The sequence below is a fragment of the Lethenteron reissneri genome, chromosome 51 (genome assembly GCF_015708825.2).
Source record: "Lethenteron reissneri isolate LAM-NWPU_2019-01 chromosome 51, ASM1570882v1, whole genome shotgun sequence".
Taxonomy (NCBI): domain Eukaryota; kingdom Metazoa; phylum Chordata; class Hyperoartia; order Petromyzontiformes; family Petromyzontidae; genus Lethenteron; species Lethenteron reissneri.
In genome coordinates this window covers 8848884-8865740 of record NC_083829.1, presented here as the reverse complement: position 1 = coordinate 8865740, position 16857 = coordinate 8848884, and the positions used below count along the sequence as shown (strand labels likewise).

The 16857-nt window shown below is 53.1% G+C and overlaps 1 protein-coding gene across 1 annotated transcript; it reads left to right on the top strand.

Moving 5' to 3' along the window:
- Nucleotides 1–2030: 2030 nt before the first annotated feature.
- Nucleotides 2031–16520, top strand: RPN1 (ribophorin I). Its single transcript, XM_061572846.1, has 10 exons — nt 2031–2362; nt 6313–6377; nt 7540–7846; nt 9151–9360; nt 10072–10264; nt 10506–10605; nt 11688–11826; nt 12337–12456; nt 12802–13047; nt 14799–16520. Exons 1-10 carry the CDS (start codon nt 2108–2110, stop codon nt 14979–14981), a joined length of 1818 nt encoding a protein of 605 aa, XP_061428830.1. The 5' UTR covers nt 2031–2107; the 3' UTR covers nt 14982–16520.
- The last annotated feature ends 337 nt before the right edge of the window (nt 16521–16857 follow it).

Here is a 16857-nt window from a genome sequence, read left to right as displayed (position 1 = left end):
ACAATATAGCTTTTTGAGTTAGATCGCATAATCAGCGTACATAATGTAATGCACATTATATATGTTGATATATACAGAATGCACATTTCGATTTAAAGCTTTCGTGACTGCAGGGATTCATCTTCTTGGTTCTTTCGGTAAAGTCACGTAGAAGGAAAGTAATAAAATAATAAAAATAAAACATAATAGAATATAATAAAATAAATGTATTATGTTTTATTTGTATTATTTTATTACTTCCCTTCTACGTGACTTTACCGAAAGAACCAAGAAGAAGAATGCACATTATTTATGTTGATCACCCAATAAATAACCCAACCGGTAATGGGTATCCGTTGTAATTTATATGATACATTAAACCCCCACCCCACCCCCTCTCGTCTTCGCACCTGATTGGCTTATGAGTGACTACGTCACATTTACCCCTCTCGTTCAGACCCAAGGAGGAGCATTTCTCCAGAACTCTGGCTGTCGCCTGATGATGCTGGTTGTATTTACCGGAACATCTCGAATTATAGATGTGGGTTTACTCTCCAACACACCAGTGTGCTGAACTGGTAACGAATTGCCATGTTGTGTTTACGTGACAAACCTTACTAATTGGCCGTGTCGGGTCGTGGCGGGTTTAACGACGCGTCTATATATACGCGATCTAACTGCCTGCCAAAAAAAAACATCCGCCCATCACATTAATTTTGGCTCTGCACTTAGTGTGGCTATATGTCCAGCTCTTACGAGAATCTAAATAGAATATTGTATTGGTGGTACTCTCACGTGGCAAACATTTCTCTCTGCAGTAGAGCGGTTGGGGAAGGTGCTGCTCTCTACTGCATGGACCAGAAGGTCACTTGAATTGATCTCGGGGGGTAGAGCTCTCTGATATCAACTTATGTGCGCCAGTAGCACAAGTAGCTAAATATGCTACGGGCCCCGCACTTGCAAGGGCCCCGCGCTAAATGCTTTCAAGCTATCAATTCCGGTTCAGTGATTCTGCACTTGCTCAATTACTATAGTACTATACCGCCTTTAACTTTTATGAACGACTGGGTGTTTAAGGTTAGCGATTTGCCGTATTATCTGGCTGTATAGCAAATGAAAAATTATTATGCAAATAAAAATGTATTTTAATATTAGTTTTTTCTTATTTAGGGCCCCTTTATAACATATGCTACAGCCCCGCACTAGCTTAATCCGGCACTGCTTTCAGGAGTATGGTGGGGGGGTGCATTGATTGAAATGTATGGGGGATCATTTGCGAATTTCAAATTCGGACCGTGACGCCTGGCACGCAGTGACCTCCTCTCACGTCGCTTGCTATTACGTTCACTATGAAGCAAGATGCCACGTTCTGTTGGTAGTTTTTTGCGGTTGTGTCGATACCTCCGCAGTAGTAAATAACCAGGGCGGCCGCTGGAAATGTTCGAACCCGTGACTCTCTGTCGGCAGCAAATTGGATGGTGAACGCGCTCCCGCTCGGCCAACGCCACCTGTGTAAACAGAATCTTCGATTTCGATTTAAAGCTTTCGTGACGTGCAGGGATTCATCTTCTTGGTTCTTTCGGTAAAGTCACGTAGAGGGGAAATAATAAAATAAAATAAACTTTTGTTGTATTCTTAGGTGTTTTCGGTAATTAATAAAAATAATAAAATAAAGATCTTTATTTTATTTTATTATTTTTATTAATTTTGATGTTTTACCTACGTGACTTTACCGAAAACACCTAAGAATATGATTCCTTGCAGTCACGAAAGCTTCAAGTCTAGAATAAACTTTTGTTGGTTTATTTTTATTATTTCCCTTCTACGTGCCTTTACAGAAAGAACCAAGAAGAAGAATCTTCGATAATTTTTCGAACTTTTTTTAAAATAATCGATTAATTCGAATCAATCCGGGTTATCGATACAAAAAAACTTAAGCCCCACCCACCCGACTCACCCCACCCACCCCGCATCTCAGTCGTGCGTTCCCATTGGTCCGGAGCCTCGTCACGTGGCCCGCTCACCCGGAACTTGCCCCCGCCCACGTGTCGACGTCGCCACGTGGGCGGTCGTGAGTGGCTGACGGAGCTTCCTGAGCAACAAGCGGCGACAGGCTGAAGCTGCGACAATGGCTCCTGCGGCGACTCTCACGACGCGAGCCTTCGTGCTCTGCTCCTGGGCTCTCCTCCTGGCCGCCGCCGTCAGTCGGGCCGAGGAGACGCTGGTGAACGAGGAGGTTCGCAGGCTGCTCGACCTGTCGACGCACGTGGCCAAGTCGACGGCGGACGTGACTTTGCTGAACCGAGGCGCGGAGGCGGCGACTCACTTCTTCCTCGTCTTCGACGCCGAGATCGCTCCGCATCTCGCCTTCGTGGGCGCCAAGGCACGGGCGCGCTACGTGTGTGTGTGTGTCTCTGTGTGTGTCTCTCTCATGTCTGCCGCTCACACCTTACCCCCCCACGGTGTCTCTCGCGGGGTCGGAGAATTCAAGTCGTTGATGACGGCCATGAATGAATTTGCAACTCGAAAAAAGGCCGCAAAGTTTTTTGGGGGGGAGGAGAGTGGGGGGGGGGGGAGGTCATCGGGCCCCTCTGCTTGACGTTTTCCGTTTGTGTCCGCGTCGTTCTGTGTGATGTCTTGTGCGTTTTCTACCCGTGGGTTTGTTCCGAGTCCTATAGCCAACGGGTTATATTTCATTGAGCTTTGACCGCGATCGTCTGATTTGCGATGCCGGGGCCGTGGTTCACAAAGCTCGTCTCTCCCGGGCCTCCCCTTCAGCTCGCATTGACCAACGTGGCGAGTGGCGACGTATGATCATACAACACATACGATACACAATGCAAAATACATAAATAATACTGCCTTCGGGGGGGGGAGGTAATGCAAGCGACGTTTCGGGCAATGACCCTTGCGCATCGCCCAATAATTTGACACGCTAGACGCGTCGCAGGTGAGGCCTTCATCGAGCAGTGGAGCGAGCCTGGGCGTTGACCCTCTGTGGACATTGCACGGACAGGTTCGAGAGGACGTCTTAGTCGGCATTTGTCTCTCTCTGCCTTGCCCCCTCTCCACACTCAAACCTGCTGCGTCTTTTATCTGCCCCGATATTGTGGATGCCTTCCGTTGTCTGCCCTCTCCCTCCCTCGTCTTAACGGTGGATACCAAGGCTGTAAAACGCGAGAGTTTATAGTATTAATCCCATAATCCCGTATGGCCCCCCTGCCTCCCTCCCACCCATTCATTGCCTCTCTGCTGCTGCTGGGCCCGCCAAGCTTTCGCTTTGGAACTTCCTCGGCCTCGGTGTAGATTTGGTAGCGCTGATAGGAGTCGGGTGGCGCGGTGCCGCGCTCCCATTGGCTGGGCTGCCTCGACCCCCTCCTCCCTCACCCCCCCCCCCCCGTTCCGCTCCTCCCCCCTCCCTCCCCCTTTCACCCCCTCCCCTCCCCCTTCCCCCCCTCCCCACCCCTCTCCCTCCCCTCCACTCCCCCTCCCTCCCCACCCCTGCCCCCCCACCCCTTCCCCACCCCTGCCCCCCTCTCCACCCCCGCCCCCCTCTCCACCCCTGCCCCCCCCTCCGTTCCCCCTCCCTCCTCTCCCTCCTCTCCCTCCCCACCCCTGCCCCCCTCCCTCCCCACCCCTGCCCCCCCTCCATACCCCTGTCCCCCCCCCTCCATACCCCTGCCCCCCCTCCCCACCCCTGCCTCCCCACCCCTGCCCCCCCACCCCCTTCCCCACCCCTGCCCCCCTCTCCACCCCTGCCCCCCTCTCCACCCCTGCCCCCCACCCCTGTCCCCCTCCCTGCCCCCCTCTCCACCCCTGCCCCCCCTCCCTCCCCACCCCTGCCCCCCCCCTCCATACCCCTGCCCCCCCCCCCTCCATACCCCTGCCCCCCTCTCCACCCCTGCCCCCCACCCCTGTTCCCCTCCCTGCCCCCCTCTCCACCCCCCCCCTCCCGCCCCCTCCTCTCCTCCCTCCCACTCTTCTCCCTGCGCTCCTCCTTTCTCCCTCCTCTCGTCCCCCCCCCGCCCCCCGGATGCGTCTCCACCAATGGGAAAACCGCGCAGTCGTCGCGGTCTCGGCCAATGGGATGGCCGCCTTAACCCGCCCTCCCCCCACCCACGCGGGTGCCTATGCGCTGTAGGGAATTGCGCCGCAGCCCGAGTGACACGTAGGCAGCTGTCACGCTCCATCCACTGCTCGATGGATGACTTCGCCGTGGGACCCATTCGCTTCCTCACCCCGTGTCCCTGTACAGGGAAATTCGAGTTTGCACGTCCATACGGCGTTAACAGCCGTTTCAATACGGGCACAAAGTGTCTTGTCTGTTGGTGTCCTCTCTCTTGTGATGGGATTTTGTAGGATGAACGCTGATATTTACAAGGGCACGGTGTGACCACTAAGCTCTGAGTTGGTCTGTGATAAGATAGGCAACACTGCTAAGGGATTGACAGCTATGCGAAGGCCTTAAGCGCTCGCTGGCGGTCACGCTCGATCCACCGCTCGATGAAGGCCTGAAAGTTCTAGCTGGCCTCTTTTAGAGGTCGATGGTTTGGGATTCATCGCCGCACTTTTGATGCCACATTTGTGGCACTATTAATCCACACGAAAGAGGCCAGCTAGAGAGGCCAGCTGTAATCGCACGCCCGAGTCATAATTGACGTGGGCAAAACAAACAAACTTACAATAATAATTCGCACGCGTCAAATGTTGCTTGTGGTCGGGCACCATACGTTTCACCGCTCCGGCCGGTGCGGTGGTAGACCATCACCCGAATCGGGACCGGGCCATGTGGCCGATGCGGCCGATGCGGCCGGGCGATGCCACAAATAGGGCATCAAAAGTGCGGTCATGAATCCCAAACCATCGACCCGCATCGTAAACACTCCGCCGCTGATGCTGCTCCTGTCCCTTCACTCCTGCAAAGGAGGGAACGGGCGGGATCCACTCTTTTGCTTCTGAACAGACAATTGCGTGGATAACAGCATGTAAATTACATCTTTAATCTGCCGCTATTAATCCGCACGAAAGCGGAAGAGTTCGGTGATTTTACTGAACGGTGATCGCGGGTGGCAGATTTTTTTTATAATCGCTCGCCACTGATGTAGGCCGTGGAATCGAGCGTGGATATCTTGGTTTGGTAGCACTGTGCGCTAACCACTCTGCCACCGCTCTGCCCACTCCCCTCCTTTATTAACCTCACCATTTGCTACGTGAGCTACCCACAAACTGGCCTGTTATAACCCCCCCCTCTTGTCTTCGCACCTGATAGACCCACAGCGTCAGATTTATATTTATACCATCTAACCCAAAAACCTCTCATGGCCTGTTATTTTCCGAATTCAGAGTCAGAATTCAGGTAACTTGTGTGTTCCTGCATGTGCTCCCCCCCCGCCTTCACAAACCCGTACAGACCAGCGTGGTGAAGCATGGTCAAACGATGCGCACTGCATGGAGAGACACCGAGAATATGAATGACATAATTTGAGGCGATATCCTGTAAAAAAAAAAACACTTGACAATTCACATTTTACTCGGGTGGTAGAGCGAAGCGGGTTTAAATCTCGGTGGGCGCCGGGATGGGCGGTGGGGTTGACTCAGCACATCATCTCTCCAGGCTCGATAAAGTAGGTACCAGTACCACTTTGTGTGGATGGCCATAAGAATGTAGAATGTATGAGACTGGTTCAGGGCCTATAAACGGAGGATGAGCATTGGCTTAATGCAAATTCGAGCCAGCAGCGGTTTTATTTTTGGCCATTTCACTGAAATGATAACCCGTGCTGCCCTCGTTTAAACACTTGGTTGTAGTCCCCTTTAGATCGATTTCGCTGAGCATGCAACGAATTTGATAACGATAAAAATCACTCGCTGTAACCGCTTGCTTCTCAACAAGGACCTTCCGTGGGTTATCAAGGTTTTCTTTTTCCATGGCAGACCCTCAGTCGGGAACTCGACAGATTTTTTTTCCCATTGGCAAAAATTTCATCCAGCACACTCATCTCGGTTTCCACAATGTGCGCCAAGTGCATTGGAAATCGGAGTCATTGGGAGAAGCGTTTACTGTCGCGTCGCCCCATCAACGTGTACTTTTTTTCGCAAAGCACTTCGCTGCATAAAGGCATACAACCGTGCTAAATGATAACTAAAAGTTTTGCTGGCTGCGACAACACAGATGGATAGCCACGTCCAAAGACTGATTTATCTGAAAATGCTTTGTGTAAAATAAAAACCGTCTCGGCATACTGTTACAAAGCTGCAAGAATGAAAGGTTGTGCACGTCTAATTTCGTTGACGCGCTTGTTAATTCTTTCTTGACACGTTTGTCTTTTACAGTTAAAATCCAGTGACGATGATGACCCCTCTCTCCTCATCTCGGAAACGACCATCAAGGGACACAGGTAACCGTGCAGGTCACCCATAGCCCCCCCCCGTATGTTTTTCACGAGTACAACGGCACACCCCCTGTATCTGTTCAATGTGTTCGATGATGACCCCTCTCTCCTTATCTCGGAAACGACCATCAAGGGACACAGGGTAACCGTGCAGGTCACCACCCATAGCCCCCCTGCCCCCCCGTATGTTTTTCACGAGTACAACGGCACACCCCCTGTGTCTGTTCAATGTGTTCTGCAACCCACTTTGCGGCAAAGGATTTATTATTTAACGTATTTTTAAGTTTGTGAAATAATTAACATTTTTATGTTACGGTGGCCTTTGTTCTTATTTCTATTTGCTTCATTGCTTTACGTAATTTTGTTTGTGTTGCCTTCGTAATTTTTGGTGGCCCAGGGCACGATTGCAAATTGCATCTATATCCTGGTCTCTCTTTGAGTTCTCACCGGATTAAACAAATATCGGTACTTTCCTTTGAATATTCCATATTCAATTCACTCCCGTCACTTGCACACTGGTGGTCAGTCGCCTCCTCATCACTCTTCTATCGCTACTACTACTATCACGGGTTTCTGTCCCTGTGAATTCGCCAGAGGTGGGAGACCGTTCATTTCCTTGGGCCAAACGGGGACCTTCAGGTACCATTGTGGGGCCACCCATTAACCCCAGACCTCCCGTCACTTCTGTCACTGCAAGGGGCTCTTAGAGTACAGCAAGGTGGAAAAACAATACAACAGTAATGCGAAATGCAATCGTTAAGCTGTGGAAAATTGATATCGCAATTATTGTCATGTCGTGAAATTTGGAATGGAATCATTATGACAAGCAATATCGCGGCAAGCCAACTCGTTACATGCTTGCTCCTTTTACCGAATGCATCAAAGAGGGAATGAAACGACATGCGCATGTTCATTTAGTAAATGGATTCTTCAAATATATTCATAAAACAATTTATGCCCAGTGTCCTGTACAGCGCTTTGAGATCCTTGATGAAAAGCGATATATTAATGGAATTATTATTACGTGTGCGTCTCTCTCCGTCGCGTGGTGCTATCCACCCACCCCCTCGTATGCTTTGTACCGTCCCTTCGTAGGTGCCCGCTTAACAGCACTTGCCCCAAAAGTCTGTTAAAGTTGTACCAAGGGGGATCTTTGTCTCGCCCACAGTGGCCCGGCGTACAAGGTTCACCTGGCATCTCCGCTGGGCCCCGGGGAGCGCGTGACGGTGGCGACGGAGACGGTGTTCTCGCACTCGCTCTCCCCGTTCCCGTCGAAGATCGCGCAGACCGAACGCCAGCTGGTCGTCTTCGAGGGCAACCACTACTTCTACTCGCCCTACCCGACGCTCACGCAGAACACGCGCGTGCGCCTCGCCTCCAAGACCGTGGAGTCCTACTCCAAGCTGCAGACCACCACCAAGACGGACGACAGCATCGAGTACGGGCCCTACACCGACGTGGCACCCTTCAGCTACGTGAGTCGCACTTCCCTTGACCTCAACAACTGCCCCTGTGGACGTGGGTGTCGGGGTTGGGCAGCGCCACGAGGGGTGGGGGGGAAGGTTTTGCGTTGTGAGTGTTTTAACTTCCCCGGAGATAGATTCTTGGTTGCAGCGTTACTAAACTGAAGACAACGCTTGCACGATTTGAAGCAGTATGTATCTCAAGTTTCAAGTTTCATTTATTAGGTATAGTCCTGTGAGCCATTCGGCTCTTGAATAGGGTGCAACCACAACAAACAAAAAACAAAAACATGAACAAGAAAACATCTTAAAGCGACTATGTGAAAACAGAAAATCCAAGAAAAGACAGCAAAATATTGCAGAAAAAGCACCGTACACCAACGCTGTGTGCAAAAATCCAACGTTTTTATTGTGAGCGTAGGATTGTTGTTATTTGTAAGTCGCCAAATTGTTACACGCCTGCCGTCATTCTTTCTCTGCTCTGCAGCATTTTTAGAAATGTATTTCTCCTTGGGCCCCATGGTACGATGTTGCAGTCTCCCAACTCTCATTATCCCCATAATAAAGGTTTTTGGGTCAGATCGCGTTATTTATAAATGTGTCGTAACCCTCCACCACCCGACACAGCCAGTCAGTAAAAAATGTGTCACTTTTTCAAAGGACAAAATAATTCACTTCTTTACCCACCGGTGTGCTGCAGAGAGATTCAACAGCATTTTAAAATTTGAGTGCGACGTTTTGCTGATAGTTACAATCAGCTTCATCGGGCAAGAATGGTGAAGCTCTCTTATTGCTTCCGGTCTTAAATAATAGAGCAGCATCTCATTATCCCCTCCATCCGGAATCTTGTTTGCCGTGAAGAACGGCCACTGCTCGATGCGTCGCCCGTCAAGGCCACAGTGTCAATGACGAACGCTTTGCGATGTCACTTGTCCTTGTGCGCCACTGCCAACCCAGCGGTAGTAGCAGCTGCGCCGCCGCCGCCGCCGCCAAATCAACGTTGCTCTAATCAGTGGTTTTTAACATTTTCTGCAGCCTTGCTGCACCCCTTTGGCTATCAATCGTAAAAAAAAAAATAACAATGTCAATAAATACATAGGTTTAATGAAACAAAGTAAGTTGTTACTTACGTGCCCGTGCTTAATTTGTGTTTCGATGATTTACCTCCTAAAAAAAAATATGACCATGCCTCGCCACCCCCAGAAAGGGCATCTCGTACCCCCAGGGAGTGCGTGCACCCCAGGTTAAGAACCACCGCTCTAATCGTTCACGGTCACCGCCCCGACCCCGGTTGTCTCGCCCCGCGATCGCGACAGGACCCGCTGCGCGTGCACTACGAGAACAACTCTCCCTTCCTGACGGTGACGCGGCTGACGCGCGTCATCGAGGTGTCGCACTGGGGCAACATCGCCGTGGAGGAGACGCTCGATCTGCGCCACTCGGGAGCCGTCCTGCAGGGGCCCTTCTCGCGCTACGACTACCAGCGGCAGCCCGACAGCGGCGTCTCCTCCATCAAGTCCTTCAAGGTGCCGCCCACCCCACCACCCCCCCCACCACCACCCATTCAAGTTACGACGCCTGGGACGGAGTAGAGTTGGGCCTTCCCGATTACAAGAAGGATCCCGTGTTTTGACTCGTTGGTAGTTGAGACGCCGCGTTGAGCGAATGGCGCGTTCGGCAGAAACATTTTGTCCATAAATCACGTAAGCGAACGCGAGTCTGTGGGTCGCTAATAATTTGCATATCTTGATATGCAAATTATTTTGTCAAGGCGCTCTTCTTCCCCCTCCAACCCAGCTTAAATATACGCTCCAAGCTTGGTGGTGTTTCATTCTTTACCTGAGGACGGCGGCTTGCGTTGTGGCCGAAACGTCGTGAGAATTATTTTATTATGTTTTATTTTTATTATTTCCCTTCTACGTGACTTTACCGAAAGAACCAAGAAGATGAATCCCTGCAGTCACGAAAGCTTGAAATCGCGTTGGTAGTAGAGACGCCGCGCTGGGTGAATGGCGCGTTCAGCAGGAACATTTTGTCCATGAATAACGTAAGCGAACGCAAGTCTGTGGGTCTCTACGTTGGCCTGTGGATTTTCTGTGCGAAGACAGTGGATGTGACTAGGCAAGTGGCGTGGAATATAGAAGCGCGTGGAGAGAGAGAATATGAGCATGTGACAATCGGGCTTCTGGATTTGAAGAAGGCGACGACGATGGTGACGACCGCCGTTTCCTTGGCAGACGATCCTCCCCGCGGCTGCCCAAGACGTCTACTACCGCGACGAGATCGGAAACATCTCCACGAGCAACCTGCTGGTGCTTGACGACTCGGTGGAGATGGAGGTGCGGCCTCGCTTCCCGCTGTTCGGCGGCTGGAAGACTCACTACTACATCGGCTACAACCTGCCCAGCTACGAGTACCTCTTCCACCACGGTACGATGGGGCCCACAACCCCCCCGGCTACCCCCCCTCCCAAGCACGAAAATGGGGTTCGCCACACTTTTCGAGCAAGGTCACGGGATCGGTAAAATACCGGTGGGTATTCCCACCCCCCCCCTCCGCTGACCCCTCCCCCCCCCGTCTGTAACGACCGCTCATCGTCTTCTCCCCCCCGCCCCACTTACCGCCCACACACCCCGCACCACCACCACCCCCCCCTCTGCTCGTCCCCCAGGCGAGCAGTACGCGCTCAAGATGCGCTTTGTCGACCACGTCTTCGACGACCAAGTGATCGATGATCTGACGGTCAAGATCATCCTGCCCGAGGGGGCCAAGTACGTTGCGTTTGATATTTAATACATATTTCTCTCTCTCTGTCCGTCAAAGTCGCATGCGCCTTTCGTTTTTCTCTGCGAGCACAGCTACTACGAGACCCCCCCCCCGACCCCGTCACGCATGCGGTCAGCAGTTAGCTCGGGCTCCCTCCAGGACGTGTAGGGTTGCTGCCGCTTCCCCGTGGGATGTTAACGAACGGCACGCTCGACTCGCGAATCCCGAGGTCGCCGCTTCGGTTCAAACTCCGTGGGGGCTTCGGCAGTCCTTCCGTCTGGGTGTTGCCGGCGGCTGGGAGATGTTAAATACCTCGCCTGGTATTACAGGAGGTCGTGGGTTCAATCCCGACCCTGACGCCTGTTGGAAACGTGAAGTCTGCTTGTCTCTCACCGTGGGTCACGTTAATTTTTCTCTGGCGCCTCCAGTTTTTCCCCGCCACATTTAGAAACAACATCCTTTTACAGTATTTGGGTACTGCTATCAATTTCCACACGTTAAGCCACTTCGTTGAGCTATCATTTGTGGCCAGGTCGCTTCTGAAAAAGAGCTACGTAGCTCAGTGGGCCTTACCTGTTAATTAAAAATAATTGAGTTGCGATGCACACCGCCTCTGTCCACCCAGCAGATATAAATGAGTACACTGCAAGTTACTCGATTGGTAGGTCGCGTGTGATTGTGATGGGGTAAAGCGCGCGGGTATTAACGCCTCTTACAAGAAGTCTGGCGAGCGTGGAAGAGTAGGCCAAAAATACCCTCTTTAACAGCTCTTTCTAGAGCTCCCGCAGGTAGACACCCTTCTGCCAGGAGTGGAGTCGGCAATAAATTTCAGGGCGACGCCGTTCAAAACGTTTACCGGCCACGTCGCCGTTCGAATATTAAGCATCTGTCGATGACGCTTCTACAGTACATTTGCTTTGACCGGTGTCATGAAAGCATCGCCTTATTGTATTACGAGTCTCAGGGAGGGGGGGAGGGGGGCGAATGATGGTTGAGGGGATCGATGCCTCGCCGAGGGAGAGGAGGGCGCGCCGCGTGAAACGTGCGCGTAACGCTCGCACGTAACGTCCGCACCGTGGGCGCGCAGGAACATCGAGGTGCAGCCGCCGTACTCCGTGTCGCGCTCGCCCGACGAGCAGCACTTCACCTACCTGGACACGTTCGGGCGGCCCGTCATCGTGGCCCACAAGAGCAACCTGGTGGAGAACCACATCCAGGACTTTGTGGTGCGTTACAACTGCCCGGTCCCCCTTTTTTTTTTGTAAAAGGAAAAAATCGGCAGTCTGCGAATTTTTCCGGATTTGAGGCCGTGATTACCGTTAACGTGAACTTCGCATGCGGTTGGCTACGTGCGGTACGGAAAAGGTTAAACGTACGTAGACGTTGAAGACTCGGTATGTTAGACCGGCTCTTTCATCTCGTCCACGCTGCGTTCAACCACCACCACACTGCACGCCTCGAGCTCGCTCACACACTGACCCACCCACTCACCCACCCCTTCACTCACTTGATCATCCGCCTACTCGCCCACCCACTGACCACACCGGAGGTCAAACACTTAATGCCGCTCAAGTCAAATGACAACGTCGCACACTTTTCAGTGTTTCAGAGTGGTGGAGGCCGAGAGATTCTGGTTCTGAAAATAGCTTTAATTTAGCCCAGTCGTCTAAACCGCCGATCGAACCAACGCGGCGGTGATGCTGGCGTGTGCTTGTCCCCTCCCTGCGTGCCCACAGCTCTACTACACCTTTAACAAGGTGCTCATGCTGCAGGAGCCACTGCTCGTCGTCGCCGCTTTCTACATCCTCTTCTTCACGGTCATCGTCTACGTGCGTCTCGACTTCTCCATCACCAAGGTGACGGCCCCCGCCTCGCCCCAAATGCCCCAGTGCCACGGGGGGAGGGGGGGGCTGCCCCTCCTGCTCGCCCCAGTGCCACGGAGGGAGGGGGGCTGCCCTCCCCCCCCGCCCCCCCCTGCCCCACCCGCCCTCTTTTAGAGAGGCTCTCGAGTGCTCAACAGTGGAGGCCCTTGCTCCAGGAGTGGTGCCAGCAAAGCACTTGCAGGGCTGCACCTTTACCTTTTTAAACATATAGGGGGCTGGCCCCGGCTCCTGCTTCGTCATCCGTCAATTTTTTGTTTTGTTTATTTCCGGCCTTCCCGCTCCCCTCTCCACCACCCCCACCATGGCGCTGCCTCGCAGGACCCGGCGGTGGAGACGCGCATGAAGGTGGCGTCGATCGTGGAGCAGACGGTGGGGCTGGTGTCGCGCCGCCTCGCCGCCTACCGCACCTTCGACGAGGCCGTGAGCCGCTACAAGTCGGCCAAGGAGACGGCCGTGCTGGCGGCCGCGCGCAAGCAGCTGGACGCCGAGCACCGCTCGCTCACCAACGAGATCGCCGGCTTGCAGTCACGCCTCAAGACCGAGGGCTCCGACGCCGCCGAAAAGGTACGTCGGCCCGCGCGGCAAAGTACGGACGAGCGACTTCCGCCACCACCGCCTCCCCCCCCCCGCCTCCCCGCCACGAGCGACGCGTTGCCGGCGGGTGGTGACGATGCCCCCGCAGTCCCACGCGACCGAAAGCTTCGCTGAGTGAGCGTGCCGAGTTGAACCTCGTTATGCCGTCGGACTACGGGGACCTGTGTAAAATGGTACGAGCATCGATGGGTTTTTTTTTCCGCCCGACCGCCGGGATGACCCAATTCTCACCTACAGCAGACTCTGGGTCACAGCACTGCGTCGGCAGCGATGCGATTAGTCTTCCTGTAAGAAGCGCAACTCTTGAGTGGTTCTTCGTCATCTTGGTGTGGGTTAGGTTGGTCGGTAGTTGGTGTTGTTCATGGACAGCCCTTGGAGTCGATCCGCTGCTAGATAGGGGCCATCCCCCACGCACTATGTTGCTGATGTGTGTACACAAGCGAGGATAAATGTCACATCTATGCAAAGTTATCCTAGAGAATGACATCATTCGCAATGCACGAATTCGGACTTTGTTTACCTCAATACCATTAAATTTGGCAGCACAAAAAGAAACTAAGCACCTTTTACAAAGGACGACAAATCATTGTTATTCGAATCTTAATCGTTTATTCTCCCCATGGTCTCCCTTCGCAAAAAGGAGTTGGTTAAAATGGGGGCTCTTGCCTGGTTTCAGTTGGAAGTTTTTTCGATTCGTACGTGAAGGCGCTCCACATCTGCACGCGCATGCGGTTCGACTGGCATACCGAGAGAGAGATGGAGAGGAAACCTCTCTGGAGTGTTTCCTGGGCAGCCGCGTTGCTCTCTCTTTATGTGAATCGTGCTGAGATTCTTCCCAGCCCCACCCACCACCACCCCCCGCCGCTTTCGGAGAGCCACCCGGCCGATGTGTGATGGGTAATCGTGCGGAGCGTTGAAAGGTCTTCGCGTAATTAGACCACGGAGATGGGCCCTCTGTGCCTCGACACTAGGGGACTTCTACCCCTTGCGTGTGTGCGAATGAAGAGAGCGTCCAGGTTTGGTGCTTTAATTAGACAAGGACCTTTTGAGTGAGTAATTGCTCGTAACAGTCCGGTGATTTTTTTTTTTCAAGGGAACAGAATCCAGAGAGGTGATTAAGCGCCCGCCCGGCGGTGTTTGATAGCGCTTTGCGTGCGGTTCACAATGGCGACAACAAAACGCGACGCATTTGTTCGGAACGTGGCTTTCAAACAAACCGGGTGGAAGTTGGTGACGGTTTTGGGCGATGGAGCTTCTTCATAGCACCGCTCTGTGTGGCGGCGGTGGTGATGGTGGTAGTGGTCGTAGATGAGTTCCAAAAAAACGGACGCACAAAGCAAAACCGCACGAGGAGACGGCTGCCTGCCGAGTAGCGCGCACAGTACACACGCACACACGGTACACGCACACACGGTACACGCACACACGGTAAACGCACGCACGCACGGTACACGCACACGCACGGTACACGCACACGCACGATACACGCACGCACGGTACACGCACACACGGTAAACGCACACACGGTACACGCGCACACGGTACACGCGCACACGGTACACGCACAACGTTGTTCCACGTCCCTACCTCATAACCGCATGTAGAGTGAGAGGTCTTGCCCCGTATGGTAAGCGAGATCGCACGAGCGAGGGTGGGGAGAGGGGGACATCAGAACGTAACATTCGCCTGGCGGCGCGTAACCTCCCCGCCCACCCCCCCAGGTGGCGGAGCTGCAGCGCTTGGACTCGGGCCTGCGCGAGCTCGTCAACAAAGCGGGCCAAGACGCGGAACGCCTCGTGCAGTCCAAGCTCGCCAAGCAGCCGTACCTGGAGGCCGAGAAGCTGAACACGGCCAAGCGCCAGGAGGTGGTGCTCAAAATCGACGGAATCCTGGACGCGCTGTGATGATGTCACTCCGCTTTCCACCCCCCACCCCCCACCACCTCTCGCTTGACTCGCGGGAGCCGGTCCGGCCCTAAAATCCTCGCGTTTCTTTACTCGCCTGCTCGCTCGCTCGCTCGCTTGCCGGTCGACGCGGCGCTCATGGTTAATGGGGTGGGGGGGGCGGCGTGTTTTGTTCAGAGGCCCCTCGTTTGGGTTGAGCGTCGCGTCGCTTGCTCGCCGGCTTTCTCTGAAATGGCGACGTCTGCAAGGGGAACGTTTCTTTACGCGGGCGTGTGGGGGGGAATGGGGGCCAGGCGTCTGAATTGCGAGCGCTTAAAATTTGCGATGTACGTTCTTTCGTTTGCGATCGATTATTTTAACGTGGTGAAATTCGTATCCAAATTGCACGAGACGCAGTTTAATCGGTCGTTTGAGTCCACGATGAGGTACTTCGGTCATTTGCGGTTTGAATGTACGTTGCCCATCTCTGCGTTGAAGGCCGGTTAAGTCGTCGCGAGGTGCAGCGACGAGATGGTGAGTGAGTGTGCGGAGTGCGGGGGCGTGATCCTGGATTTGTTTTTTTTATTTTAGTTTTCTTGAAAATATTTTTTTTGTATCCTTTCCCACAATTTTGTTACGGTTGTGCCGTTGGCATCGTAACCACGAGACGAATAAACCTTGTAACGATACCAAGAAATATCCGTTCCGATCTCTTGCAGCGAGCGGTGCATCACCTTGTGTCAGAGAATGACCCCCCCCACCCCGCCCCGCAAGATGACGTCAGAGAACTTCTGTTTATTAAGCTCTTTTTTTATCCACGTTCGCTCACGGTTTAGTCTTGCTTAATCGAGTGAGAACTCGAGACCAGGATGCGTCTCGTTTGCGAGAGTGAACTGGTGTCACGGCGAAAGATTGCTTTTTTTTGGACTCCTGCAACAGAGGTGTGCGTGCTTGTGCTATATCGCTTACGCGTAAAGTTTCTCACTGTAGCTTTCCACAACTCACCCTTCGTCCCCCAAGCCCCAAACTAAGACACGTGGTGCTGGCAGTTGTGCCTCAGTGCTCCAGCTCAACACGCCCTGTTGACCGAACCGCCGTTGGCCCCGCCCGCTCGCTCGCGCTGTGCGCCCGACGGCCCCCTGTCGACGCGTTCACTCCTCGCTTTCTCGAACCGCGATACGCAAAAAAGTACCGTTTGAAAAAGAAAAAAAAATCATTGCCCTTTCGTTTGACGTTGACGCCCGCGGAAACAACGCCGTCGTTCGGCGCTGCTGCACGAGCGACGGCGTCTCGTAAAGCCGCACTTTTCACTTGCGCCGAGAGTCGTTTTCATCTCGTTAACCGGCAGCGGCGCGCACGGTGTTCCGGTCTTCGCAGTGAATGTCGCACGTGCCCAAGTTTTTCTGGTGCGGTGCGGCGAGCGGTGTCACAGGTGTGCATTGGTTGCAGCGCCCCACCCCCTTCCTTTACCCCCTCCCCCACCACCACTTCAGCGACTCGATGATTTGTCAAGGTATCGTCGTCGTCACAATTAGATTAAAGAATCGATTCTTATTGTCATTGTGCGTGTGTGTGTGTGTACACAAGCCCTCCGAGTAGCTGCAGGGTTCACATGTTTCAATCCTGCAGCCCTGTTTTAGACAATGACCAACATCCATAATAGAGATAAGTGTGTTTTTGTAAATGTGGGTTTACTCGCCAAAACACCGGTTAGTGCCGAACTAGTAACGAATTGTCCATGTTTTGTTTACGTGACGAACCTTACTTAATTGTCTGTGTCGGGTGGTGGCGGGTTTAACGACACATTCATATTTACCCGATCTAACCCAAAAAAACCTATTATGACCAGCCCTTGGTGTGAACGGAGGCAGTCAAATGCCGTGTCGGGCCAGGAGGG